Genomic DNA, 27,835 nt, shown 5'->3' on the forward strand with positions numbered 1-27,835 from the left:
AATTAAAAAACCTGGAAGTTTGGATGACCTTAAATTGTATGAGGTGATTGTCCTACAACCTAGTCAAGATAATGGCTGGAAAAAGGTCTGTTTTGTAGCCTGTACTAGGGCTGGAGCTACATGGCCACATGCATATGAATTCGGTAAAAATAGCCAGAGAGTGGAGAAGAAAAAAAATTTTTTTTTTAAATTCCAAAGCCTGTTGAAGTCCCAAATGAGGTACAGTTAATTAGCTGGAAACAGTAATATTACTTGGTGGAATTAAGGTGAACGCTTGGATGAAAATTAGAATGTCTAGAGAACCAACATTATGTGAAGTAAGTGAGTCCCTTTTACTTGAATGCATTATGTTTGATTGAGAAACACTCGCCCTATTTAATGTTGTAAAACAGAGAGCATGTAAATCACCTCTCTACTGTTTTGACTGGACATGCTAAATAGGAACTAATAAGATCCCTTGAGCTCACACAGGTTGTTAAGTTGCTGAATGTTAGGTGCACATATAGTGAAGACTGGGGCTTATACCAAGAACCTGTAAGTGACCCCCTGGAAAGAATGTGGCCTACCCTGTTTGAATATAAACCTGTTTCCCTAAATTTATCTATACCTCATACTGCCTCCTCCAAATCTTATCCATATGCAGACTGATACTATTGCTGTATCTGTCATATAAATGCTATTATAAGTATAGTTTCCCAAATAATGTGATTGTTTGGCTGTAAGAAAATCTTGGCCAAAGGTCAGAGAATACCCTATGTAGTGAAGAATTAGCATCACCTGAAGAGTGATGCCTTCAGCTACCAGGAGGTGATCTCCAGGTCCTTAGAATGTCATGTGTGATAGGAATGTCTTTGGTTTGAGGCTGCAGTCACCAGAATTTCTAAAAATGTTATTTATGATGGGAACTTTGGGCTTTATTGGCATTGGTTTGGCCTCTAAAACTGGATTAAATATATCAGGCCAACTATGGGCACAGCCAAAAACAAAAGGCCAGCCACATAGGCAATGTGTGATGAGTTCCAAAAACACTCTGGAACTAAGAGCTCAGGTGAACTTCTCTGACGGGCAGTAGTCCACATGTATTGTTACATAACAATACTAGGAGATAATAATGCATTGATGACTCCACAGTGAGGTAATAACACTGATTTGTACTTCTGGTATATTTCCTGGATTGTCTTATGTATGTTTTTTGGTTAATTTTAGTCTATGTATTTCCCCTGTAATAAATTACAATTGTGAGAATAATAACTTCCAGTGAGCTGAATCTTTCTAGTAAACTACTGAACCCAAAGGTGATTTGGGGAATTCCCAGTTTTGGATTTGGTGTTAGAAGTGAGGACAGTCTGGTGGAAGGCTCCAACTTCTTTTGGTGATTAACTCTCAGAGCTGACTACAAGTCCTTACATTAAACCATATAAATATAAAGGTTATTTACCTGAGATCCTTTCTTGCTACCAGGTAGGTTAATTATAAGAGTTTTCCCTCTTATTCCACATACAGGCCTGAAAGGAAAAAAAAGTAGATGAATACTAACTTGCAATGAACACTTGTTTAAATGATTCAGTAACAAAGGGTAATCATTTTACTTTACACATAAACAACTTTCAGGAATAACATTCATACAGTAATTGATTTAGCAACTGCTATAGAAATTGGGTATTCTGGCCAATGCATTTACAGTAATAGTATGCTGTTTTGGAAAAATGCAATTAACATGGAATCAGAATAAATTAGCTCATTTAAACCAATTATACCATTAACAAATTACCCCCCCCCCTTTTTTTAAAAAGATTTATTTTATTTATTTGAAAGAGTTACAGAGAGGTAGAGACAGAGAGAGAGATACAGAGGTTGTCCATCAGCTGGTTCACTCCCCAGATGGCTGCAATGGCTGGAGCTGTGCCAATCCGGAGCCAAGAGCCAGGAGCAAGGAGCCAGGAGCCTCCTCCGGGTCTCCCATGCGGGTGCAGGGGCCCAAGGACTCAGGCCATCTTCTACTGCTTTCCCAGGCCATAGTAGAGAGCTGGATCATAAGAGGAGCAGCCGGGACTAGAACCAGTGCCCATATGGGATGCCGGCACTTCCGGCCAGGGCTTTAACCTGCTGTGCCACAGCGCTGGGCCCAACAAATTACCTTTTATGTAAAGCTTCGGCTTTATCATATCTCATACAGTTATAAAAATTCAATGAGATAATACATAAAAATGGCAAGTGTAGTAATATTTATGTTCAAAAACGTACTTAAGAGGTGAGAGAGATTTAGATTCAAGTTCTTGCTTCTCAGGAAGTCTGGAAGTTTTAAAGGAAAACAATGTTTTACACAAATAAGTGGCAGTGGGAAAGAGGTTGGAGAGCTCAACCATTAATAGGTTCATTGATAATCATAGGCGCTTTCATAGAAATGCCTTTCAGAAGTCACTGACAATTCCAGGCCACATTTAAGCTAATTGGTTAAATAAGGAAAATAAGAGTGGAAAAGCACTCAAACACTGGAGTCAATAGTTAATGTACTGGTTTTCATTAAAAAAAATGGGAATTATACTATCACTAATTGATTTTTATTGATTGTATTATCTCATTCTCATGTTTGGAAACAGAATTATTCATGCTATATTAAAAATTTTACAGCTAAGATTTTTAGTCACATAAAAATATTTTCCCAAAACCTAAGACAGAATTTATTCTTTTTTTTTTTTTGACAGGCAGAGTTAGACAGTGAGAGAGAGAGAGACAGAGAGAAAGGTCTTCCTTTTTCCACTGGTTCACCCCCTAAATGACCGCTACGGCCACCCAGGTGCTTCCTCCTGGTCTCCCACGCGGGTGCAGGGCCCAAGGATCTGGGCCATCCTCCACTGCCTTCCCGGGCCACAGCAGAGAGCTGGACTGGAAGAGGAGCAACCGGGACTAGAACCTGGGGTGCCAGCGCTGCAGGTGGAGGATTAGCCTAGTGAGCTGCGGCATCGACCCTAATTATACAGCTCTTGATATGTTCCTATTTACTTAGGAATTTTGCTTTGCTTTCCCAAATGAAGTGCTATATTATAATTTTTTATTAAATGGACAGCTAATTGATTCTAGTATCATCATAAATATTATTAGAATATCATCAATTTTTTAAAAAGATTTATTCACTTATTTATTTGAAAACCAGATCGACAGAAAGAGAAAGAGAGTTCTTCCATCTGGTGGCTCACTCCTCAAATGCCTGCAAAGCTGGGTTGGGCGAGGCAAAACAACAACAACAACAACAAAAACAAGAGACAGGAACTCCATTTGGGTATCTCACACCCAGGAACCCAAGTACTTGGGCCATCAACTACTGCCTTCCCAGACACATTAGAAGGAAGCTGGATAGGAAGAGCAGAGTAGCTGGGACCCAAACTGGCACTCCACTATCTGATGTGGTCATCATAAGCAGCACCTTAACGCTGCTTCACACAGCTTGTGCTGGGATGTCATTAAGATCCTCGATTTCATGTGTAAAACCTGGAATTTTTTTTTTTTTTTTTGATGCCTCAGAGCATTTTGTGTTTTTATTTTCTTTTTTTTTTTTTAAACTTTTATTTAATGAATATAAATTTCCAGTGTACAGCTTATGGATTACAGTGGCTTTCCCCTCCCATAACTTCCCTCCCACCCGCAACCCTCCCCTCTCCCGCTCCCTCTCCCCTTCCATTTGCATCAAGATTCATTTTCAATTCTCTTTATATACAGAAGATCAATTTAGTATAAAGGTTTCAACAGTTTGCACCCACATAGACACACAAAGTGAAACATACTGTTTGAGTACTAGTTATAGCATCAAATCAAAATGTACAGCACATTAAGGACAGAGATCCCACATGAGGAGCAAGTGCACAGTGGCTCCTGTTGTTGACCCAACAAATTGACACTCTAGTTTATGGCACCAGTAACCACCCTAGGCTGTCGTCATGAGTTGCCAAGGCTATGGAAGCCTTCCAAGTTTGCCGACTCTGATCATATTTAGACAAGGTCATAAAAGACAGAGTGAGAATAGTAACCAATGATCCTAAGAGTGGCATTAACCAGGTTTGAACAATTAACCAGCATTAAGTGGGGAAGAGGACCATCAGTACACACAGGTTGGGAGTAGAGCCATTGGAGGTAGAGTAGAGGTTATGATTACAAAGGAATGAGGCCCAAGTACGCTAGACAGGGTCTAGAACAAAGGACAGAGTCTTTATTAGAGGAGCTAAGAAAGGTGCTGTCTAAGCTACAAGTAATTTTTCTGATTGAGAGGCAAATAGAATCTGATAGAAGGGGCTTGATAATAATCTGTTGGGCTTTAGGCCTTGTAAATTCAGAGGCCCAGACCTATCTATCTCTTCCCATGGGGTATATCCTAAGGGAGGTGTGAACCTCCTAGGGGAAGGCACTCTGTTGACTTTCATTACTTGGCTGGCCTGGGAGGAGAGCTGGCCAGGTAAAGGCAGGTGGCAACTCTAACAAGAAATTTACAGTTCTGCCTGCAAGGTTGCTGACCCTACTTGACCACACCCTCAGCTGCAGTGGTCACTTTGGAAGTTGGGCTGAGTGAAGGGCTTTTCAGCTTAGAGCCAATAAGATCTGTGGCTCTGACCTGGGCATCCTTCGACTCCAGGGCAGGTCCTTTTCCAGTGATCCAACTCTTGGCAGAGCTGCCAGGGCTCTTCACAAGCTGACTTCTGCTGAAGCCCAGGCTTACCACATTGAAAGCCACTGCAGTGGACTGGCCTGTTGGGTCTCCTTGAGGGCAGATCACTGTATAGATCAGCCATTAATAGGCCTGCCACCCATTGCTTCTGATGCCGAGCTTTCTTTTCCTCCTGGTTTGTGTTAAAGCAGACCAGAGGATGCAAGTCAAGGGAGTGCCCGTGTCCCATCTCCAATTAGACTCACAGCAGACTTCTCATCAGAAACCCTACAAGCTAGAAGGGAATGGCGAGACATAGCCCAGGTACTAAGAGAGAACAACTGCCAGCCCAGAATACTATATCCTGCAAAGCTCTCATTTGTGAATGAAGGTGAAATTAAGACTTTTCATAGCAAACAGAAACTGAAAGAATTTGTTGCCACTCATCCTGCCCTGCAAAAGATGCTTAAAGATGTGTTACACACAGAAACACAGAAACATGGTCACCAATATGAAAGAAGGTAAAGGAAGGAAACCTCACAGCAAAAGATCACAGGAAGCTCAATTTATCTTTGACATAGAATTAAACTCTGATGCTCTGTTAAAGCAATGTGTTAAAGTAATCTATTGTATTCTCTTGATGTCTGTTAAATTCTAATTGTTCAAAAACAGCTGAATTTTTATTAAGATCTATTGGTTATGTAAATATGTGCTTATTTTCAAAGATTTGAATAATCACCTTGTAACAAGATCAAATTTGGTCTATGAGTTTATAATTTTAAACATGGCGACTTAAAGTCTTTTGTCATCCACAGTTATATATGATTTGCTGCTCATAAAACTAAAGCGTTGTTGGTTCTGTGTGTAGCTGTCCTCCTATGGGTTCCTATGGACTTTTTCCAGCCACTTCCATTGTATTCAGTACTTTGGGATGGCTCTGTAAACAGATGAAGCCAATAATGTATTAACAGTACCAACTGAGAGAAAGTATGGTTAACTGAGGTTACTAAAAAAGCAATTCAAATCAATTGGCAATCTACAAAAAGAGTTAAAGATTTTAAAAGCTATTATTAAAAACGCTATATTGGTCTATTATGCTATGTTAAATGTGTGTACATATTGTATGTCCACATGGGGAAATTTTATTAAGAGTCTTATTTTAAATGGCTTATAGATAAGATTGTCCATAAATTTAAGCTGCTAAAATCAATCAAAGATACATTTTAATTTGAGTGACCTGAATCTATGTATCATATGTTTTAAACTTGTAGGTAGAAAGAAACTAAAAACATTTTATATGGTTGTGCTTAAGTTTGCTGGTTAAACAAACTACACCATGTTAGATATTTAAGAGGTGTTTTCAAATACATGATTCTTAAAATTTATAGAAGGCATTGGACCTTCTGGTAAATGTTTTCTTAAGTTGTTATCTAATGGTTGAAACTGTTTGCTAAGTATTCATGTGATATTGCTATTGTCAGCAAGCGATCTAGGACTTGCTCCCTCATTTCTCTATTCTAAGCCCAACTTGTTCTTTCATTTCTCTATTCTCTTCAAGATAGGAAACTAAATCTATTATGAAGGAATCTGTAGGACGCACAATTTAATCTTTAGACCTTATAAAAGAGATGGCTAACATTTTTCTGTAATAGCATAGCCAAAATAAGAACTCAAATAATAATCTCATAGCTAGATTCACTTCGCCATCAGCAAAGTATACAGTAAGTAGAAAAAAACCTCCCTTTCAGACTAAAGGGAAAGAAAGTTTTAAAGTGAGAATATAATTTTCCTCATGGGCATTGTAGTTCAGGCCACCGAAAACCTGGAATTTTAACTAACAGCATAGTATTGCCTAGTAGAATATATTATTGACTACTTTAGGAAGTTTGTAGTATCTTTCTTCATAGGAATTAGAAATATTCCCATAACAATTATTGCATGGTATGCTTTCACCATTTCTGTGAAGGAGAGAAAAATGCATTTAAGGATATATGGAAAAATAATTTGAGGTACAGAAAATTTGATACATGCCTTTGGAATCTTGGTAAGTCTACCCTACCTCGTGTTTATGTAACTCCTTTTCTTTCTTCTTCCTTTTTTTTTTTTTTTAGATTTATTTATTTATTTATTTGAGAGGAAGAGTTACAGACAGTAAGAAGGAGAGACAGAGAGAGAGAGGTCTTCCATCCACTGGTTCACTCCCCAAATGGCTGCGATGGTGGCTGGAGCTGAACAGATCTGAAGCCAGGAGCCAGGAGCTTCCTCCAGGTCTCCCATGTACGCGCAGGGGCCCAATGACTTGGGCCATCTTCCACTGCCTTCCCAGGCCATAGCAGGGGGCTGGATCAGAAGAGGAGCAGCCAGGACTAGAACTCATGTCCATATGGGATGCCAGCACTCCAGGCCGAGGATTAACCTAGTGTGCGACAGTGCCGGCTCCTTATATAGTTCCTTTTCTACATACAATCTGCATGAGTTTACTCCCACTGGCCCTGATGCTGTTTGTTAGTGAGACTATTTTACTTATACAGCTCTTGTGAGAGTATACTGCATTTATAGAGAGCAGTAATGTGAAATAAGAATTATCAGTGGAGAAAAGTTGCAATCTGAAGTGATTTTTAAAGTGTGGTCTCTGGAGCAGTAACATTTCCATCATTTGTGAACATCATAAGAAGCATAAGAAGCCAGGCATATTCAAAATTAAATTGCACTGTAAAGCAGTTTTTTTTAAAGGGGAGATTATATTTTATTTATTTTTCTTTTTAAAATGATTTACTTATTTATTCGAAAGGCAAATTTACAGGGAAGACAGAGACAGGGAGGGGAAGAGGCAGAGGGAGAGGGAGAGGTTGAGAGAGAGAGAGAGAGAGAGAGGGAATCGATCTTCCATCCATTGCTTCACTCTCCAAAAAGTCACAATGGCCAGAGGTGGGCCAGGCCTAAGCCTGGAGCCTGGAACCCCATCCAAGTCTCCTATTTGGGTGGCATGGGTCCAAGTACTTGAGCCATCTTCTGCTGCCTTCCCAGGTGCAATAGCAGGGAGCTGGATAAGAAGCAGAGCAGCTGGGACTAGAACAGATGCTCAGATGAGATAGATGCTGGCAATGCAGCAGATGGCTTAAGCTGGTATGTCACAACATCAGCCCCCAAAGTGTATGTATATATACATATATATGAATATAAATATGTATATGTGCATAAATATATATACATATATATATATTTATTTGTATTTGAAAGTCAGAGTGAGACAGAGAGAATGAGATCTTCCATCTGCTGGTTCACTCTCATGATGGCTGCAACAGCCAGGGCTAGGCCAGGTCAAAGCCAGGAACCAGGAACTTCATCTGGGTTTTCTTCATGGGTGGCATGGACCAAACACTTGGGCCATCTTCCGCTTTTCTTCAGGCTTTCTCAGGTCATTAGCAGGGAGCTGCATGGGAAGTGGAGGAGCCAGGACATGAACTGGCACCCAGAGAGAATGGTGGAGTTGCAGATGAAGGCTTTACATGATATGCCACACACTGGCCCCAAGAATATATTTTATAAGCAGGTAAACCAGGCTAATGTATAAGCTAGAATACTAGATTGAATTTTAATGAATTCAAAATAATCTCATCTAATGGAGCTCTGGCAGGAAACAAAAAATAAAATATGAACACAAAAATTTGAGCTTAATTGCAGACTAATTTTAAGATAATTTAACTTATTTTTGCAATTTAAAAATATTTTGGAGCCTGGAATTGTGGCATAGCCAGTTAGGCCACTGCCTACAATACCAGCATCCTATACAGGTATGGTTCCAGTCTTGGCTGCTCCAGTTCCAATCCAACTCTCTGATAAAGCACCTGGGAAAGCGGCAGAGAATGGCCAAGTGCTTGGGCCTCTGTACCTCCCCCCCTTCTGTAACTCTTTCAAATAAATAAAAATTTAAAAAAATCCTCGAATATATGATCATCAGAATTCATTCATTCATTCATTCAACAAATATTAAATACTTAGAGGACAAGGCAGCGCTAGGCAATGGGGCTACAACAGTGAGTGAAATATTTTGCCTTGGTGCAGTTAAGTTTACAGAAAAACATTAATAAGTGTTAATATAGTTGAGTAAATGCTATAGGCACATTAAACAAAAAATTAATGGGAACAATAGGAAGAACATTCAGTCATACATGAGGGAAGGCTGGGGTAGTTTAGAAGGCTTCCAAAAGGAAGGAAAATCTAATCTGCTACCTGAAAAAAAATAGGATGTGTTTAAGAGGTAAAGTGAGTAGCAAGAACATATCATGTACAGAGCACTCAAAAGCTAGCAAGAGAGTCTTATGTGTATGGTAACAATGAGGGTAGGTGGTATATGTTCTTAAAAAGACGATGAGGGCCGGCGCCGTGGCTCAACAGGCTAATCCTCCGCCTAGCGGCGTCGGCACACCAGGTTCTAGTCCCGGTCGGGGCGCCGGATTCTGTCCCGGTTGCCCCTCTTCCAGGCCAGCTCTCTGCTGTGGCCCGGGAAGGCAGTGGAGGATGGCCCAAGTGCTTGGGCCCTGCACCCCACGGGAGACCAGGAGAAGCACCTGGCTCCTGGCTTCGGATAAGTGCGATGCGCCGGCCGCAGCGTGCTGGCCGCGGTGGCCATTGGAGGGTGAACCAACGGCAAAAGGAAGACCTTTCTCTCTGTCTCTCTCTCTCTCTGTCCACTCTGCCTGTCAAAAATAACAACAACAACAAAAAAGACGATGAGCAAAAACAAATTCTATAGGCCTAGAAAGCAATCTTAAAGCTTTCAGTCCTGGGGCCAGCATTGTGGTTTAGCAGGTAAGACTTCTGACTACAATGCCGGCATTCAATATGGGCACCAGTTCGATACCCGACTACTCCACTTCTGATCCAGCTCCCTACTGATGCGCCCGGGAAAGCAGCAGAGGATGCCCTGGACACTGGGCCCTTGTGCCCACATGGGAGAACCGGAGGAGGCTCCGGGCTCCTGGCTTTGGCCCAGCTCAGCTCTGGCAGCTGCAGCCATTTTTGGAGATATGTCTTTTTCTCTCCCTCTTCCTCTATCTCTGCCTTTCAAATAAATGAATAAATCTTAAAAAAAAAAAAAAAAGAATTCAGTCTTTGTCCTTAAACTTTATCCTCAATGGAAAATGAGACGCTATTGAAGAGTTTTGATCAGAGGAATAATGTATTGATATTTGTATTTTTTTTTTACCGCAAAGAAGAAAGTTGACTGAAGACAGCTAAGAAAATTTTGAAATGACACCAGGGATGAATCAGTGTGGTTGCAAAGATGATGATGAATAGTAGACTGCTTATAGTTCAGTGTATTCTGATAGTCCAAGAATATAATGTGACCATTACTTTATTCCAAAATACTTTTGGAAGTTGTAATATATAAATAATAGGTTTTTTTTTTTTGACAGGCAGAGTGGACAGTGAGAGAGAGAGAGAAAGGTCTTCCTTCCATTGGTTCACCCACCATGGCCGCCACGGCTGGTGCGCTGTGCCGATCCAAAGCCAGGAGCCAGGTGCCTCTCCTGGTCTCCCATGCGGGTGCAGGGTCCAAGGACCTGGGCCATCCTCCACTGCACTCCCGGGCCACAGCAGAGAACTGGACTGGAAGAGGAGCAACCGGGACAGAATCCGGTGCCCTGACTGGGAGTAGAACCTGGGGTGCTGGTGCCACAGGCGGAGGATTAGCCTAGTGAGCTGCGACACGGGCCTAAATAATAGTTTTTTAATAGTATGTATTTTGATGAAAACTGGTCCCAATCTACATATATAGTAGAAGGTTAATGTTCTATATTCAACTTGATCACAACAGAGAAGGTATAGAAGAAAATAAAAAATACTGCTTCCCTCAGAAATTTTAATTAAGTACTCAAAAATTTAAAACATGCATAGAAAATGCAGACAGTAACAGCAAAAACTCAAACTGATATACCCCTTAACTAGGTGAAAAAAAGGACTACTTCTGGTATCCTCAAAAAACGCTCTGTGTCTTGCCCTTCTTCCCCAGGTAATTATTATTCAGAATTGCAAAATTATCATTCTTTTGTTTTCAACAGCCTTACCAAGATATAATTCATATATCGTTCCATTTACATATTTAAAGTATACAATTCAATGGTTTTTAAACTAAATGCAGAGATGTGCAACCATTAACACAATTATTTCTACAACATTTCATAACCCCTTGCAAGAAATCCATACCCAATATTAATCACTCCATATTTTACCAAATACTTATCTCTAGGCAGCCACAAATCTACTTTCTGTTTCTCTAGGTTTGGCTATTATGGAAATTTCATGTATAATATGTGATCTTTTGTTACTAGCATCTTTTATTACCATAATGTTTTCAATATTCATCCATGTGGCACAAATATCAATCATTTGCTTACTTTTAAAAATATTTTCCTGATCTAGGGTAACTAGTAGAGTACCTAAAATGTAATGTATTGAGTGAAATGGACATTTTGAGATTCGATGACTGTTTACAGCCCTTGTCTCTTCTGTTGAGGAATAGTGTTTTCTTCTTCATACTGTTTGTTGAACTCTTTATTTAGTGTAGGATTAACCTTGCAAGTATTAAGTAAACAGAAAATAGATATTTATAAAAATTAAAAGTGGGAATAGGAGAGGGAGGAAGAAGAAAAGTTGGAGTATGGGCGGGAGGGAGGGTAGGGTAGGAAGTGTTACTATGTTCCTAAATCTATATAGATGAAATACATGAAACTTTAACTTACACAAAATTTAAAAAAGAAAAAATCATTTCTACACACATTTATCTAAAGTTACTATTCAGTTTAGTATGTTTTTGAAATTTACATAAATGAAGTCATATTGTATATATATTTTTATAGTAAATGTTTATTTTAAAATGTTTAATAATACACGAGGTCATAAATTGACTATACAAAATGACTTATTCTTCAAAACACTTTCTGTTGATAATCTTAAACTTCATATATGAGGCTCCCATTTAATTATGATTAAACTTACAATTTTAAAATTATGATTTTTTTTTTTTTGGAGAGGCAGAGTTAGACAGTGAGAGAGAGACAGAGAGAAAGGTCTTCCTTTTCTGTTGGTTCACCCACCAAATGGCCGCTATGGCTGGCACGCTGTGCCGATCCAAAGCCAAGAGCCAGGTGCTTCCTCCTAATCTCTCATGCGGGTGCAGGGCCCAAGCACTTGGGCCATCCTCCACTGCCTTCCCGGGCCACAGCAGAGAGTTGGCTGCAAGAGGAGCAACTGGGACAGAATCCGGCACCCCAGCCAGGACTAGAACCTGGAATGCCGGCGCCGCAGGTGGAGGATTAGCCAAGTGAACCGCGGTGCCGGCCGTAAAATTATGATTTTCAAGTTTTTCCTTTTGGTTATGTTGATTAGCAGCAGCTATGGCTCTATTTATTGTTTCAGTGCAATTCGTGGACTTTTTAATTCAATTTTTTTCTTTTGCATCTGTGATGTATTTATATAGCTTTTTCCCTCGAGAAACCTTTTATTTAAGGTATACAAACTTCATGCATTTCATATATATAATTTAGGTGTATATATTCTTATATGACTTGGTTTTCTTGTTCAACATTGTGTTTGAGATTCCACCATGCTGATGTACAAAACGGTGGTTCATTTTCACTGCTGTATAATATTCTACAGAATGACTCTACCACAATTTATACATTCTCTTGACGGACATTTTTTGTGTCTATTTGTTGCCATTACACTCCTTTATCTCTATCCTGGTATTTATGTGCAAGGTTTTCTTTAGGGTAGTGTTCTGAAAATTGCACATCATAACCAATTAATAGTGCATGCTATGGCTTGGATATGTCACTCAAAAATCATGCAATGGTGGCCAGTGCCGCGGCTCACCAGGCTAATCCTCCGCCTGTGGCGCCGGCACACCGGGTTCTAGTCCCGGTTAGGTCGCCGGATTCTGTTCCAGTTGCTCCTTTTCCAGTCCAGCTCTCTGCTGTGGCCCAGGAAGGCAGTGGAGGATGGCCCAGGTCCTTGGGTCCTGCACCCACATGGGAGACCAAGAGGAAGCACCTGGCTCCTGACTTTGGATCGGTGCAGAGCGCAGGCCGTAGCGGCCATTTGGGGGGTAAAACAACAGAAAAAGGAAGAACTTTCTCTCTGTCTCTCTCACTGTCTAACTCTGCCCATCAAAAAAAAAATCATGCAATGGAAACTTAATTCACCATGCAACAGTATTAGGGGTGAAATCTAATGGCAGGTGTCGAGTAACAAGGGCTCAATCCTCACTGCTTGGATTAATGTGGATTGTAAAAGGTGTCAAGGCTTTGTGTTCAATCTCTGACTGTCTCCCATGCAAGCTCTCCTGACCTTCTGCTGTGGGAATGATGCAGCAAGAAGACCCTCGCTAGCTACAATCTTCTCAAGTAAGACTTCCCAGCCTCCACACTGTATGAAATAAATCTGTTATATATGAATACCCTGTCTTAGGTATTCTGTTATAGCAGTGTAAAACTGGGCACAACAGGCAGTAAACTGATTTTGTCATAACTAGCATTTTAAACAAAAAGAACAGAAAATATCAGAATGTTTTCCTTGTAGTTAGGATAAATAGTTTCATTAAACTTTTGTGCTTTTAATATATATGTGTATACATATGTTTAAATATATTCATATTCACTTAATATACTCCTGTGCAGAGACACTTGTGTGTGTATGTGCATGTGCTCTGGATTATAATATGAAGCATATATCTTGCTATGGCTTATGGTCAAAAAGTGTGAATGCTACTTTTTTACAGTACAGAACCAAATGTAGAGTTTTATAGCATTTGTATCAATTTTTATTTCCACTAGCACTGTTGCTACCTATCCTGAGAATGCTTAATGTGGTCAAGTTTATTTTTATTTAAGTTTATTATTTATTTAAGTTTATTTTATTTGGCTTATTTGAAAGGCATGCTCACACACACATACACACACACACACAGAGACAGACAGAGAGAGTGAGAAAAAGAGAGAGAGAGATAACAACACAATCCACTGTGTGGAAAAAAAGATTGGGTGCAGAAAAAAAAATTTAAAAAGTAATGGATGAAATATTTCCAAATTTTGTTATAAACTTAACTTTACAGATTCAAGAAGTTCAGTAAATCCAAAGGGATAACCTTAAAGAAAACCAAACCCAGAAATATCGTAATCAAATTGGTGAAACAAAAGATAAAGACAAATATCTTCATGGGGCTGGCGCTGTGGCATAGTAGGTAAAGCTGCCGCCTGCCGTGCTGGCATCCCATATAGGCTCAGGTTCAAGTTTTGGCTACTCCATTTATGATCCAGCTCTCTTCTGTGGCCTGGGAAAGCAGTGGAGGATAGCCCAGGTGCTTGAGCCCCTGCACCCATGTGGGAGATCTGGGGAGATCTTGCTTCAGATCTGCTCAGCTCCGGCCACTGTGGGCAACTGGGGAGTGAACCAGCGGATGGAAGACTGACTCTCTCTCTTTCTCTGCCTCTCCTCTCTCTGTGTAACTCTGACTTTCAGGTAAATAAATAAATCTTTAAAAAAAAGATCTTGAAAGCAGCTAGAGAAAAATCACACAAAAGGGAATAGCAGCAATCTGAATCACTGTGAATTTCCATTCAGGAACCATGGAGCCAGAAAATAGTGGTGGAATTAAACTTTTTCTTAAAGAAAATGGGTGTCAACTCAGAATTCTGAATGTAATGAAAATATCCCTCAGTAATAAAGGTGAGGTAAAGTCATTTTCAGATGAAGGAAAGCTAAGAGAGAGTTTTTTTTTTGTTTGTTTGTTTGTTTGTTTTTATTTGACAGCAGAGTTAGCGAGGGAGAGACAGAAAGGTCTTCCTTCCGTTGGTTCACCCCCAAATGGCCGCTATGGCTGGCACGCTGTGCTGATCCAAAGCCAGGAGCCAGGTGCTTCCTCCTGGTCTCCCACATGGGTGCACCTGGGCAATCCTCCACTGCCTTCCTGGACCACAGCAGAGAGCTGGACTGGAAGAGAAGCAACCGGGACTAGAACCAGGCGCCCATATGGGATGCCGGCGCCGCAGGCAGAGGACTAACCAAGTGAGCCACAACACCGGCCTCCAAGAGAGAGTTTTATTATAACTAGTTATAATTCTCAAATAATAACAATGCAATACAACAATGATCAATACTTAAGATTCAATATAAATCTCTTGTTATTAGCACATAGTGCTCCCTCATTTCTCTATTCTAAGCCCAACTTGTTCTTTCATTTCTCTATTCTCTTCAAGGTAGGAAACTAATTCTATTATGAAGGAATCTGTAGGATGCACAATTTAATCTTTAGACCTTATAAAAGAGATGGCTAACATTTTTCTGCAATAGCATAGCCAAAATAAGAACTCAAATAATAATCTCATAGCTAGATTCACTTCGCCATCAGCGAAGTATACAGTAAGTAGAAAAAACCTCCCTTTCAGACCAAAGGGAAAGAAAGTTTTAAAGTGAGAATATAATTTTCCTCATGGGCATTGTCTACCTTAGAAAAACTACTACAGAACATGCCTGTGACTATAGACTTGTAGTTCAGGCCACCGAAGATTAGAGATGGGACTTCGGCACTCCCTTGACTTGCATCCTCTGGTCTGCTTTAACACAAACCAGGAGGAAAAGAAAGCTCGGCATCAGAAGCAATGGGTGGCAGGCCTATTAATGGCTGATCTGTACAGTGATCTGCCCTCAAGGAGACCCAACAGGCCAGTCCACTGCAGTGGCTTTCAAAGTGGTAAGCCTGGGCTTCAGCAGAAGTCAGCTTGTGAAGAGCCCTGGCAGCTCTGCCAAGAGTTGGATCACTGGAAATGGACCTGCCCTGGAGTCGAAGGATGCCCAGGTCAGAGCCACAGATCTTATTGGCTCTAAGCTGAAAAGCCCTTCACTCAGCCCAACTTCCAAAGTGACCACTGCAGCTGAGGGGATGGTCAAGTAGGGTCAGCAACATTGCAGGCAGAACTGTAAATTTCTTGTTAGAGATGCCCCCTGCCTTTACCTGGCCAGCTCTCCTCCCAGGCCAGCCAAGTAATGAAAGTCAACAGAGTGCCTTCCCCTAGGAGGTTCACACCTCCCTTAGGATATACCCCATGTGAAGAGATAGATAGGTCTGGGCCTCTGAATTTACAAGGCCTAAAGCCCAACAGATTATTATCAAGCCCCTTCTATCAGGTTCTATTTGCCTCTCAATCAGAAAAATTACTTGTAGCTTAGACAGCACCTTTCTTAGCTCCTCTAATAATGACTCTGTCCTTTGTTCTAGACCCTGTCTAGTGCACTTGGGCCTCATTCCTTTGTAATCATAACCTCTACTCTACCACCAATGGCTCTACTCCCAACCTGTGTGTACTGATGGTCCTCTTCCCCACTTAATGCTGGTTAATTGTTCAAACCTGGTAAATGCCACTCTTAGGATCATTGGTTACTATCCTCACTCTGTCTTTTATGACCTTGTCTAAATATGATCAGAGTCGGCAAACTTGGAAGGCTTCCATAGCCTTGGCAACTCATGACGACAGCCTAGGATGCTTACTGGCGCCATAAACTAGAGTGTCAATTTGTTGGGTCAACAACAGGAGCCACTGTGCACTTGCTCCTCATGTGGGATCTCTGTCCTTAATGTGCTGTACATTGTGATTTAATGCTATAACTAGTACTCAAACAGTATGTTTCACTTTGTGTTTCTATGTGGGTGCAAACAGTTGAAATCTTTATACTAAATTGATCTTCTGTATATAAAGAGAATTGAAAATGAATATTGATGCAAATGGAAGGGGAGAGGTAGCGGGAGAGGGGAGGGTTGCGGGTGGGAGGGAAGTTATGGGAGGGGGAAGCCATTGTAATCCATAAGCTGTACACTGGAAATTTATATTCATTAAATAAAAGTTAAAAAAAAAACAAGAAATTTGGTACTATTAACATCATTTTTATATAGCTGAGAGGACAAAAACACTATTAAGTAGCTAGTAAATGAGTGAACCAGAGAAGAACCCAATCTGGCTTCAGAGATGATGTTCTTAATCATCACTTCATGCTTTCTAACCTACTTGTACAAAAAACAACAAAACAAAAGCAACCCTGGAAGGTATTAAGATATTCAAGTAGATAAAAAGCATTTGAAACTGATGCAATGATTTAAAAATGTTTTATTTAATGCTGCTCTCTAGAGATAGGAACAGGAAGGAAAGCCATAAACTTGATGTTTTACCTTACTTGTAAAAAAAAAATTGCTATTAGAACTAGGGTGTGGGGTTGGTGGTGGAGTAGTGGGTTAAGCCACTGGTAGCGGCACTGGCATCCCATATAGGTGCCGGTTTGAGTCTCGGCTGCTCCACTTCCAATCCAGCTCCCTGGTGGTGCACCTGGGAAAGCAGCAGAAGATGGCCCAAGTACTTGGGCCATTGCATCCTTGTGGGAGACCCATATGAGATTCCTGGAACCAGTAGATGGAAGATATTCTTTCTCTCTCTCTTTCTCTCTCCCTCTCCCTCTCTCTCTCCCTCTTCCTCTCTGGAACTGTGCTTTTCAAATAAATAAATAAATAACTCTTAAAAAAATAAGAAAGAACTAGGGTGCAACACTGATTTACCAAGATTAGGCACAACAATAAAAGTTTGAGTACCTACTATGTGCCAAAAGTTGATTTGGGAGCTGAGGATGTAAAAATGAGTAAGATAAAGCTCCTGTTCTTCAGGACTTTTTAAAAAAACAATTTATATAATATGGAATGACACATTTTATAATGGAAGCATGTACTAAACCAAAAGAGCATACAAGATGCAAAACTGTAGAAAGGAATCATAAATCTATTTATGACTGTTACTGAAATAATTTTCAAAAGGTTTTGAGAAGCACAAAAATATGAGCATCCAGGGAAATATTCTATAGTTCCCTTTTCTGTAATTATTGTGGGCTACTATTTCTATTTCAAAATTTGTAAAAAAAAAAAAAATCACAATTATATCAACAATGAACAGAATGAAAAACCAGAAGAAGGTACTACCATACTGGGTGCAGTTATCAATTTTCCAAGCCTTCAGGATAAAGATGATAGACTGGGGCCGGCGCTGCTGGCATCCCATATGGGTGCCAGTTCTAGCCCTGGCTGCCCCTCTTTCAATTCAGCTCTCTGCTGTGGCCTGGAAAAGCAGTAGAGGATGGCCCAGGTCCTTGGGCCCCTGAACCCATATGGGGGACTGGGAGGAGGCACCTGGCTCCTAGCTACGGAATGGTGCAGCGCCGGCCTTTGTGGCCATTTGGGGAGTGAACCAGCAGACGGAGGCCCTTTCTCTCTGTCTCTATCTCACTGTCTGTGCAAATAAATAAATAAAATCTTTAATAAAAAAGATGATAGACTAATTATGAAGTTCTTGATGAGCACCTGCTAACTAATTTTCTATTTACTCAGCAGTACAGTGCTCAGTAATTATGGATATACAGAAAGAAAACCTGGAATTAATCCAGAGAAACTATCTCGTAAGGCAAAAACCAATGTTAGACACTAGACGAAGACATAATTCAATTTAAAGTGTTACCTTAACAGTTGCGAAGGTAATTCTCTAGTTAAACTGAGATCCTTAGGGTGATAACCATGTCTTATTTCTCTTTCTAAGAATCCCTAATACTTAAAATGGGGATTGATAATAAGTATATAATTATGTTAATTGAATTAAAACATCATTATGGAAGTACTAACAAGGTGAAGTTTAATTTCTTTTTGACTTTATTCATGTATACCAGAAAGAGTATTTTCATGTTCAAAAACCACTATTTAACTTCATAAGGAAAAAAGTATCTAATGTGACCAAGAAATTACATGTGTAGGTAGCATCAGTGAGGGTTTAAAAAAGAACAGTACAAAATAATCAACTTGAATTACTCAAAGACCAGCATGGACTTTTAAATTTAAAATCTCTACTAGGTTACTTTTATTCCTTATTTGCTCTCGTAAAATTAAATTTTATAATATGGCCCATATACCAGCCAAGAGAATATTAAATCATCCACAAACATTATCCTGTAGCTGTGCTTCAAGTGACTGCCATTGATAGTGTATTAAGTTAGTTTAAGCAACAGAAAGAACATTATAACTCATATTCCATATAATTAAATGGAAATCATATTTACTTTTATGTTCATATTGTACACAGCATGCAATGGCTATGAGTGATTTTGAAATCCACCAAGTTTAAAGATGCTGTGTGTTTTTAGGTTGCTCTGAGATCCACTATTAAATCAAGAGTCAGGAAATCAGGAATTCTAACCTGACACTTCTATTTTTAACTTAAATGATGTATACTGACCTAATTTACATGATTTTAATCTAAGAACTGGCAAAACAGTAACAATAAAACTAACAGATTGAGAATGAACATGAATATCCATATCAACAAAGGCATAGTTTTGAATATATTAATCTATTAATTTTATATAATAATTCAGCTATACCAAGTTGGCAAGAGTTAACATGAATTGAGCTTTTTCTATGATTATATATTAACAAACCTATCTACAAACTGAAATAAAAATTCCTGACTTCTGAGAACAAGCTGTCTTACTAACTTTATTTAAAATAAGCAAAATAAACAAGAAAATAAGATTTATTGTTTTATTAAATTATCATTTAACAGTAATTAATAAATATCAAATGATGACTAGAAACAATTACAAAAATAACTTCACATTTTAAAAGACTGGACGCTGCTCTTGATTAGGATCAATTTTTTACATTCTCTAAGCTTATCATCATCATCATTATCATCATCATCATCACCAAGAGAATTTGAAACTGTGGTTAAGATTTAGGTAGGATATTAAAATTCTTTCAAGTCTTGAAAAAAACTGAGGGCAAATTTAAGTGTTGTGCCTAAGTTTCTTAGACTTATCAGTATATTGTACTGATTAGTGGTATGGCATTAACTTTCTTTGCATGATGTTGGTGACTTTCTTACCTAGAGAGCATGCCCAGAGGTGTAACATTAAGTGATCCCATCAGCATTGCCAGGGCCATCCCTGGTGCTTCCCGTTCTATCACTTCTTTTGTAGCCTGTAATTAAAGATTAAATAGCAGACTAAGTGAAATTTGCCAAAAAAGAAAGGCAGAGTAGTAAAATTATTTAAAAATAATTATAAACCAGGGTTTGCAAAAGTCATACTTTGTAGTTCCCAGACATTTATCTTTTTATCCAGAGTCAGTTGTTTAGGATCTCTGAGTAAAACCCAAAGACCAAGAAAATCCAGACAAGTTTTCTATTAGCAAGTAGTTACAAGATCAGAAATATTTGATGAAATCTCATCTTGCTAATAACTTAAATTACAAAAATAAAGCCTGACTGCTATAATAGCTCACAGGGCAAGAAATCTGCCCTAGCCCCATATACTCCCCACCACTCTTTTTTTTTCCTGTTATTTTCCAGTAAAAGTTATTTTATTTATTTCAAATGTGGAGATAAAGAGAGTGTATTAGAAAGGCATCTCCTTTCTGCTGGTTCACTCCCTAAATGCCTGCAACAGCAAGGGTTGGGCCAAGCCTAAACCAGGAGGTAGAAACTCAATCTGTGTCTTCCATGGTGGATGGCAAGGATCCAACTACTTGAGTCATCACTTGCTGTCTCCCAAGGTGCACATTAGCAGGAAGCTGAACTGGGAGCAGATTTAAGACTTACACCTGAGCAATGTGATATGGTGTTTGGGAATCCTATAGGCCAAACACCTGCCCTTGCCTCCTACTCTTGGAATTAATCCCTGAAAATGTGAGATCATCTAATTCCTCCTAGCTCTATGCTTTTGTAACATGAATAAAAGGAACTCAAGAAGTCATCAAGTCCACTTTTCCCATGTACTAGCTAGAAAAGCAGCTTAGCATTTACATTTTTCATATCTCAATATAAACTTATTTTTAAAAGAAGAATTAACGCAGAAGACAGGAAAATTTCATTATCAGAGGGTCAATCAAATTACGTATATAAGCAAACCTCAAGATACTCTGAGTTCAGTTCTAGACCATGGTAATAAAACAAGTATATAAAAGTAAGTCACATGAATTTTTTGGGTGTCCCAGTGCACATAAAAATTAGGCTTACACTATGTGTAGTTTATTTATTTATTTTTGACAGGCAGAGTTAGGTAGTGAGAGAGAGAGACAGAGAGAAAGGTCTTCCTTTTTCCGTTGGTTCACCCCCCAAATGGCTGCTACGGCTGGCACGCTGCGCCGATCCAAGCCAGGAGCCAGGTGCTTCCTCCTGGTCTCCCATGCAGGTGCAGGGCCCAAGGACTTGGGCCATCCTCCACTGCCCTCCTGGGCCACAGCAGAGAGCTGGACAGGAAGAGGAGTGACCGGGACAGAATCCAGCGCCCCAACCGGGACTAGAACCCGGTGTGCCGGCGCCACAGGCAGAGGATTAGCCTATTGAGCCGCGGCGCCGGCCACTATGTGTAGTTTATTAACTATGCAATTATATCTAACAAAAAAATCAATAGACATAATTAAAAAATATTTTATTGCCAAACAAATGCTTCAATCATGTAAGCCTTCAGCTGGCCATAATCTTCTATTGGTGGATGGGCCTGCTTCTATATTGATAGCTACTGATTGATCAACAAATATAATAATAATGAAAAAGTCTGAATAATTGCAAGAATTACCAAAATATGACACAGAGACACAAAGACTTGCTCTATGTAGGGCTGCCATAAACCTTCAATGTGTGAAAAACTTGGTGTTTGCAAAGTATAATAAATTGAAGTGCAACAAAATGAGGTATCTTGGTACACTGTAATAAAATGGTTGACATGTTTTAGGCAAAAGTTGGGGAGGAAATACATGATGTAATGACTCTCCAGTTCTGTTTCTACAAATGAATCAAGCAACAATAACTGTAAGAAATACAGGACTAAAGTTTGCAATGTGTGCACTCCAGTAAATAAGAGGAAAGACAAAATAAAAACTAAATTTTGGAGAAAAATAGAGAAAGATATTCCTAAATAAAAATGCAACTCTGGTTAAAGGTTGAGGACTTGGCACATCAGTTAAAACATATCAAGTATATATTAAATGTTAATTGTTGCTATAAATAAACCTTCTAAAGGTGCAAATAAATTGTTAATTAATCATTTAATATCATATAGAATTCAGCATTACCAGAATTGATGCAATTTACTGGTCTACTTTAGTCCAGTATAATGCAATATTTATCAATGGCAGAAATTTAAAGGAAAATTAGCAAAGAATGCATCTCAATAAAACCTGCTTTAAATATTCAGGACTGGGAGTTGGCTTTGTGGTGCCGTGGCCCATGGCTTACAGCACTGGCATCCCATACGGGCGCTGGTTCACTTCTTGGCTGATCCACTTCTGATCCAGCTCCCTGCTAATGTGCATCCCATATAGGCACCAGTTCGTGTCCTGGCTGTTCTACTTCTGATCCAGCTCCCTGCTAATGTGCCTGGGAAAGCAGCAGAAGATGGCTCAAGTGCTTGGGCCCCTGTACCCATGTGAGAGACCTGGAAGAAGCTCCTGGCTCATGGTTTCAGCCTGGCTCAACTCTGGTCATTACAACCATTTCAGGGAATGAATCAGTGGTTGGGAGATCTTTCTCTTGCTCTGTCACTGTCTCTCCTTCTCTCTCTCTGTAACTCTGCTTTCAAATAAATAGATAAATCTTTTTTTTTAAATATAGGAGACCAGCAGGCAGCAAAAAAGGAAATTAAAAAAACAAATATTTCAGAGTCGGAGTTACAGAGAGAGGGAGACACAGACAGGTCTTCTATCAGCTGGTTTACTTCCCAAAGGGCCATAATAGCCAGGACTGAGCAAGGCAAGAGTCAGAAGCTTCTTCTGTGTCTCTATCTGGGTGGCAGGGTCCCAAGCACTTGTGTCATCTTCTGCTGCTTGTACAGGCCATTAGCAGGGAGCTGGATCAGACGTGGAACAGCCAGGACATGAACTGGTGCCCACATGGGATGCCAGTGTTACAGGTAGTGGCTTTGCCAGTTAAGCCACATCGCTAGCCAGCAAAAAGGAAGTTTTAAAATTCCTAAATTTGGGAATGAGTTACTAGCATATAAGTTAAAAGCTTAAAGATGTTGAGATAGCATGATGGAAACCCTATACATTATTTTTCAAAATCAATCCATCTGGTATGCTTTTGATACCTCTGAGAAGAAATGTTACTTCTGCATCATAAATTGCTTGTACTTAGATTTACAACTTCTTCTTAGGGACCTTAAAATCTTAAATTCCTAAAAACCAAGCCAGAAGATGTTACTGAGGAAAATATTAAGAGAATTCTGGAGAGACAGTTAATACTTATTTCATTACTGTTGGAAAAAGTCATATAAGTAATGGTTAACACAATGAGTTTCAGGTTTGCAATGGCCTGGATGTTGTTTCTCACCATTCATGTGTTAGAAGGTTGATCCGTAGTTTGGCAATTTTGAGAGGTGATAGAATTTTTTTTATCCTTCATTAAAGTATTTTTTTAGGGGCTGGCACTGTGGCATAGTGCGTAAAGCCACTGCCCGCAGCGTTGGCATCCCACCTAGGTGCCAGTTCAAGTCCCAGCTGGCTCCACTTGTGATCCAGCTCTCTGCTAATGTGCCTTGAAAAGCAGTGGAAGATGGCCCAAGTCCTTGGGCCTCTGCCCCAACATGGGAGACCTGGAACAAGCTCCAGGCTCCTGGCTTCAGATCGACCCAGTTCCAGCTGCTGTGGCCATTTGGGGGTGAACCAGCGGATGGAAGACCTCTGTCTCTCTGTCTCTCTGTCTCTCTCTGCCTCTGCTTTCTGTAACTCTGGCTTCCAACTAAATAAATAAATCTGTTAATTTTTTTTTTTTTAATTTGAAAGGCAGTTACAGAGAGAGAAGGAGAGAGAGAGAGGGAAATTGTCTATCCTCTGGTTCACTCACCAAATGGCTACAATGGCTGGGGCTGGGCCAGACAGAAGCTCCAGGAGCCAGGAGCTTCTGAGTCTCCACTGCTTTCCCAGCCGCACTCACAGGGATCTGGATCAGAAGTGGAGCAGCTGGGACTCCAATTGGCATTTATATGGGATCCCAGTATTGCAGCTGGTGGCTTAACCTGCTGTGCCACAGAGCCAGCCCCCTGTGCTGGAATCGTGAAGTGGTGGGGACAGCGCAAAGTAATTAGGCATTGCCTGCAGAAGGGATTAATGCTGGTTTCATGAAGTGAGTTATCCCAAGAGAATGGACAGCTACATAAAAAGCGAGATGGAGCCTGATCGCTCTGGCTTTTTGTCTCCTCAAGTATCCCATTGCATGTCACTGTTTCCTTTGTGCTCCTCTTTCATTTATGATGCAGACAAGGGGGAAGCATTCTCAGTAGATGCTGAACAGATAGGCCCCAACACTCTGAACTAAATATATTTCTTTTCTTTATAAAGTAACTAGCCTCAGTTATTTTGTTATGGCACGGGGAAAAAATATGAATATAGGAGTCCAAATAAAGATGATGTACTCCAAAGTACAGTAGCACACTTCATTCAGAGAGGAGTGAAGACAGAGAGCTGACACAAAGTATTTTACTTAAAATATGATATTTCAAAGAGTTAACATTTATCCAATTAAACAATGAAAAATTATTTTGTTTCTTCTATGTACTTAGTAGTACTCTAGGAACCAAAGCTGCAGTAGCAAATAAGATAAACTCCAAGAATGTATAAAAACACACAGTACACAAAAACTCAATTACCCAATTACTTAAAAGAATTGCCTAAAGAGATACAGCTGATTAAGTTTTTTAGCTACTCTAAAACACACCATTGGATTTAACCAAACAACTGAAGAGTGGTCTATAGGAATGCCTCACTGTGGTCCTCTTTAGGAGGACTGATGGGAAAAAATTCCTTCTAAGTGGCAAATAACTAGGGATGGGCACACTTCTATGCTAATTTTAAACCATGATGTTTGTAAATCAAGCTCCCCTTGAGAACAGAGACAATCTGAGGATATCTTTCAGTAGGCTTACTAAACACAGCTTAGTTTCATTTTATTCTTCCAGGCCTTACTTTTCACATTTACATTTTAAAAAGTTCTGTTGTGTTTATGCATGGGCAAGCCATATTAAATATTTTTCAGGATATAAATAAATATATGGATGGATAGGTGGACACATGTATGTATTCTTTACATAATTCTGGCTGACAGTTAATTATTTCTGAAGATCTTCTAGAAAATTTTGCCTATAGATACAAACCCTATGTATTTTAGAACATAAAAGAAAATACATATTGTAATGATGCCACTGAAAGAATTGGTGCTGATATGGTAACTCAGTTGACTGGAAGGTGTAAGACTTTCTACTGGCTTAGAAACAAACAGACTTTTTCAATAGAGCAGTCTTTAATAATGTACACATACAATCTTTTAACTGTATAAAATGTAAACATTTCCATAAAATACTGGAACCCTTATATCTCCTTTTTGTGTTGTCTTGCTATGAAACTGTTTGGAATAGAAGGAGATCACCATCTATGAACTTAGACAATGCCATTACATAGCTAATGACCATAGAACAGAGTTTGGATTTGTTGCAGCACCTAACACAGTTCTCAACACATAGTATGTGCTCAATAAACATTTTGTGACTAAAGGAATGAACGAATAAATGAACCGATCTAGAATTGAAAGCTGGCTCTACTACCTGGTTGCTCTGTGAATTAGAATAAAACATTTATGTTTATTGCAGCTCAATTCACAATAGCTAAGACCTGGAACCAACCCAAATGCCCATCAACAGTAGACTGGATAAAGAAATTATGGGACATGTACTCCATAGAATACTATACAGCAGTAAGAAACAACGAAACCCAGTCATTTGCAACAAGATGGAGCAATCTGGAAAACATCATGCTGAGTGAATTAAGCCAGTCCCAAAGAGACAAATATCATTTGTTTTCCCTGATCGGTGACAACTGAGCGCCAAAGGGGAAACCTGTGAAGTGAAATGGACACTATAAGCAACAATGAACTGATCAGCTCCTGTCCTGACTTTAGATGTACAATGTAATACTTTATCCTTTTTAGTATTTGTTGTTGTTGTTGTTGTTCTAGTACTATTGGTTGAACTCAGTAATTAACATACAATTATTCTTAGGTGTTTAAATTTTAACTGAAAAGTGATCCCTGTTAAATCTAAGAGTGGAAAAAGAGAGGGAGGAGATGAACAATTTGGAACATGCTCAATCGGTCTGGCCGCAAATGGTGGAGTTAGAAATGTGCCAGGGGATTCCAACACAATTCCATCAAGATGGCATGTACCAATTCCATCGCACTAGTCCAAGTGATCAATTTCAGCTCACAATTGATAGCTCTGATAGGTCTAAGAGTCAAAGAGATCACACAAACAAGACAAGTATCTGCTAATACTAACTGATAGAATCAAAAAGGGAGAGAAAGATCCAACATGGGAAGTGGGATACACAGCAGACTCATAGGATGGCAGATGTCCTAAACAACACTCTGGCCTCAGAATCAGCCCTCAAGGCATTCAGATCTGGCTGAAGAGCCCATGAGAGTATAGCAGGCATGGAAAGCCAAGATATCATGGAAAAAAAAAAAAAAAAGACCTAAATGAATGATCTCTGTGAGTGAGATCCCAGTGGAAAGAACGGGGCCATCAAAGAAGGAGGTACCCTTCTCCGAAGGGGGGAGAGAACCTCCACTTTGACTATGACCCTATCGGAATAAGATCAAAGTCAGCGAACTCTAAAGGCTTCCATAGCCCTGGCAACTCATGACTAGAGCCTAGGGAGATTACTGACGCCATGAACAGGAGTGTCAAATTGTTAAGTCAGCAACAGGAGTCACTGTGTACTTACACCCCATGTGGGATCTGTCCCTAATGTGTCGTCTAAAGCCAAGTGATGCTATGACTGGTACTGAAACAGTATTTTTATACTTTGCGTTTCTGTGTGGGCGCAGACTGATGAGGTCTTTGCTAATTATATACTGAAGTGATCTTTTGTATAGAAAGAGAATTGGAAATGAAAAAAAAAAAAAACAACCTGGTGTTAAAATGGAAATGGCATAGAAAATTAATTAATTAATTAATTAATTTGAAAAAAAATTATGTAGGATCTCTGTCTTTAATGTGCTGTACATTGCTATTTAATGCTATAATTAGTAATCCAATGGTAGTTTTTTCACTTGATGTTGCTATATGGGCAAAATGTTGAAATCTTTACCTAATATACACTAAACTGATCTTCTGTATACAAAGAGAATTGAAAATGAATCTTTACATGAATGGAAGGGGAAAGGGAGCGGGAAAGGGGAGGGTTGCGGGCGGGAGGGAAGTTATGGGAGGGGGGAAGCCATTGTAACCCATAAGCTATACTTTGGAAATTTATATTCATTAAATAAAAGTTTAATAAAAAAAAAAACAAAAACATTTAACCTCTCTGAGCTTTAGTATACTCAAGAATTAAATACATAATAAAATGTTTATATTTTATAAAAGAGGTAGGAGAAATATATAAGTAAACTACCCAGAACAGAGCAGGTATTCAATACGTATTAGTATTTCCTATGCTTTTCCTTTTCAATTTCACTTACAACTTTGAAGATTTGATCATTTCAGTTAGAAGACACAAAAATCTAGAAAACAAGACACTGCAAAAACAAAGAATAAAAACAGAGAGAATAGAGAGCAAGAATTCAAATGTAAGAGCATTTACAAGTGCAAGGCAGGAAGTAGAATACTGAGATAATGACATCTAAATTTGGCAGCAAGCAGCCAAATTTTATGATGACTGGAAGTTGGAAAAGAAGGCAAGAGATGAGTACAAACTCATATAAGTCCAAAATGGAGAGGCACAGCTGGAAGGTAAATTGCAAGAGGGTAAAATGTAATTTAGAATAAACCAAGAGAAAGATACCCGCCTAAATTATGAGAAAATTCAAACAGAAAATGGTTTTAAGAAGGCAGTTTTAGCACTCTGGCCTTAGAATCATCCCTTAAGACATTTGGATCTGGGTTAAAAACCCATGAGAACATTTCAGGCATGGAAAGCAAAGACACTGTGAAAAAAATTGACCTACATGCAAGATCTCTGTGAGGGAGATTCCAGTGGAAAGAAGGGACTATCAAAGAAGGATGTACCTTTCTCTAAGGGAGGAGAGAACTTCCACTTTGCTTATGGCCCTGTCTAAATACTGACAGAGT

At 39.5% G+C, this 27,835-nt stretch overlaps 1 protein-coding gene across 2 annotated transcripts in view; it reads right to left on the reverse strand.

Annotated features, from left to right (window-relative positions):
* GPHN (gephyrin) overlaps positions 1-27,835 on the reverse strand; it is a 539,761-nt gene that overhangs the window by 245,969 nt on the left and 265,957 nt on the right. For both annotated transcript variants that reach the window (XM_062181321.1, XM_062181322.1), the window contains exons 5-6: positions 19,603-19,697; positions 1,439-1,505 (exon numbers count right to left, since the gene is read on the reverse strand). In XM_062181321.1, coding sequence (XP_062037305.1) covers positions 1,439-1,505; positions 19,603-19,697 — 162 coding nt within the window. The remainder of the gene's footprint in view (positions 1-1,438; positions 1,506-19,602; positions 19,698-27,835) is intronic.

Source organism: Lepus europaeus, chromosome 22 (genome assembly GCF_033115175.1).
Source record: "Lepus europaeus isolate LE1 chromosome 22, mLepTim1.pri, whole genome shotgun sequence".
Lineage (NCBI taxonomy): Eukaryota > Metazoa > Chordata > Mammalia > Lagomorpha > Leporidae > Lepus > Lepus europaeus.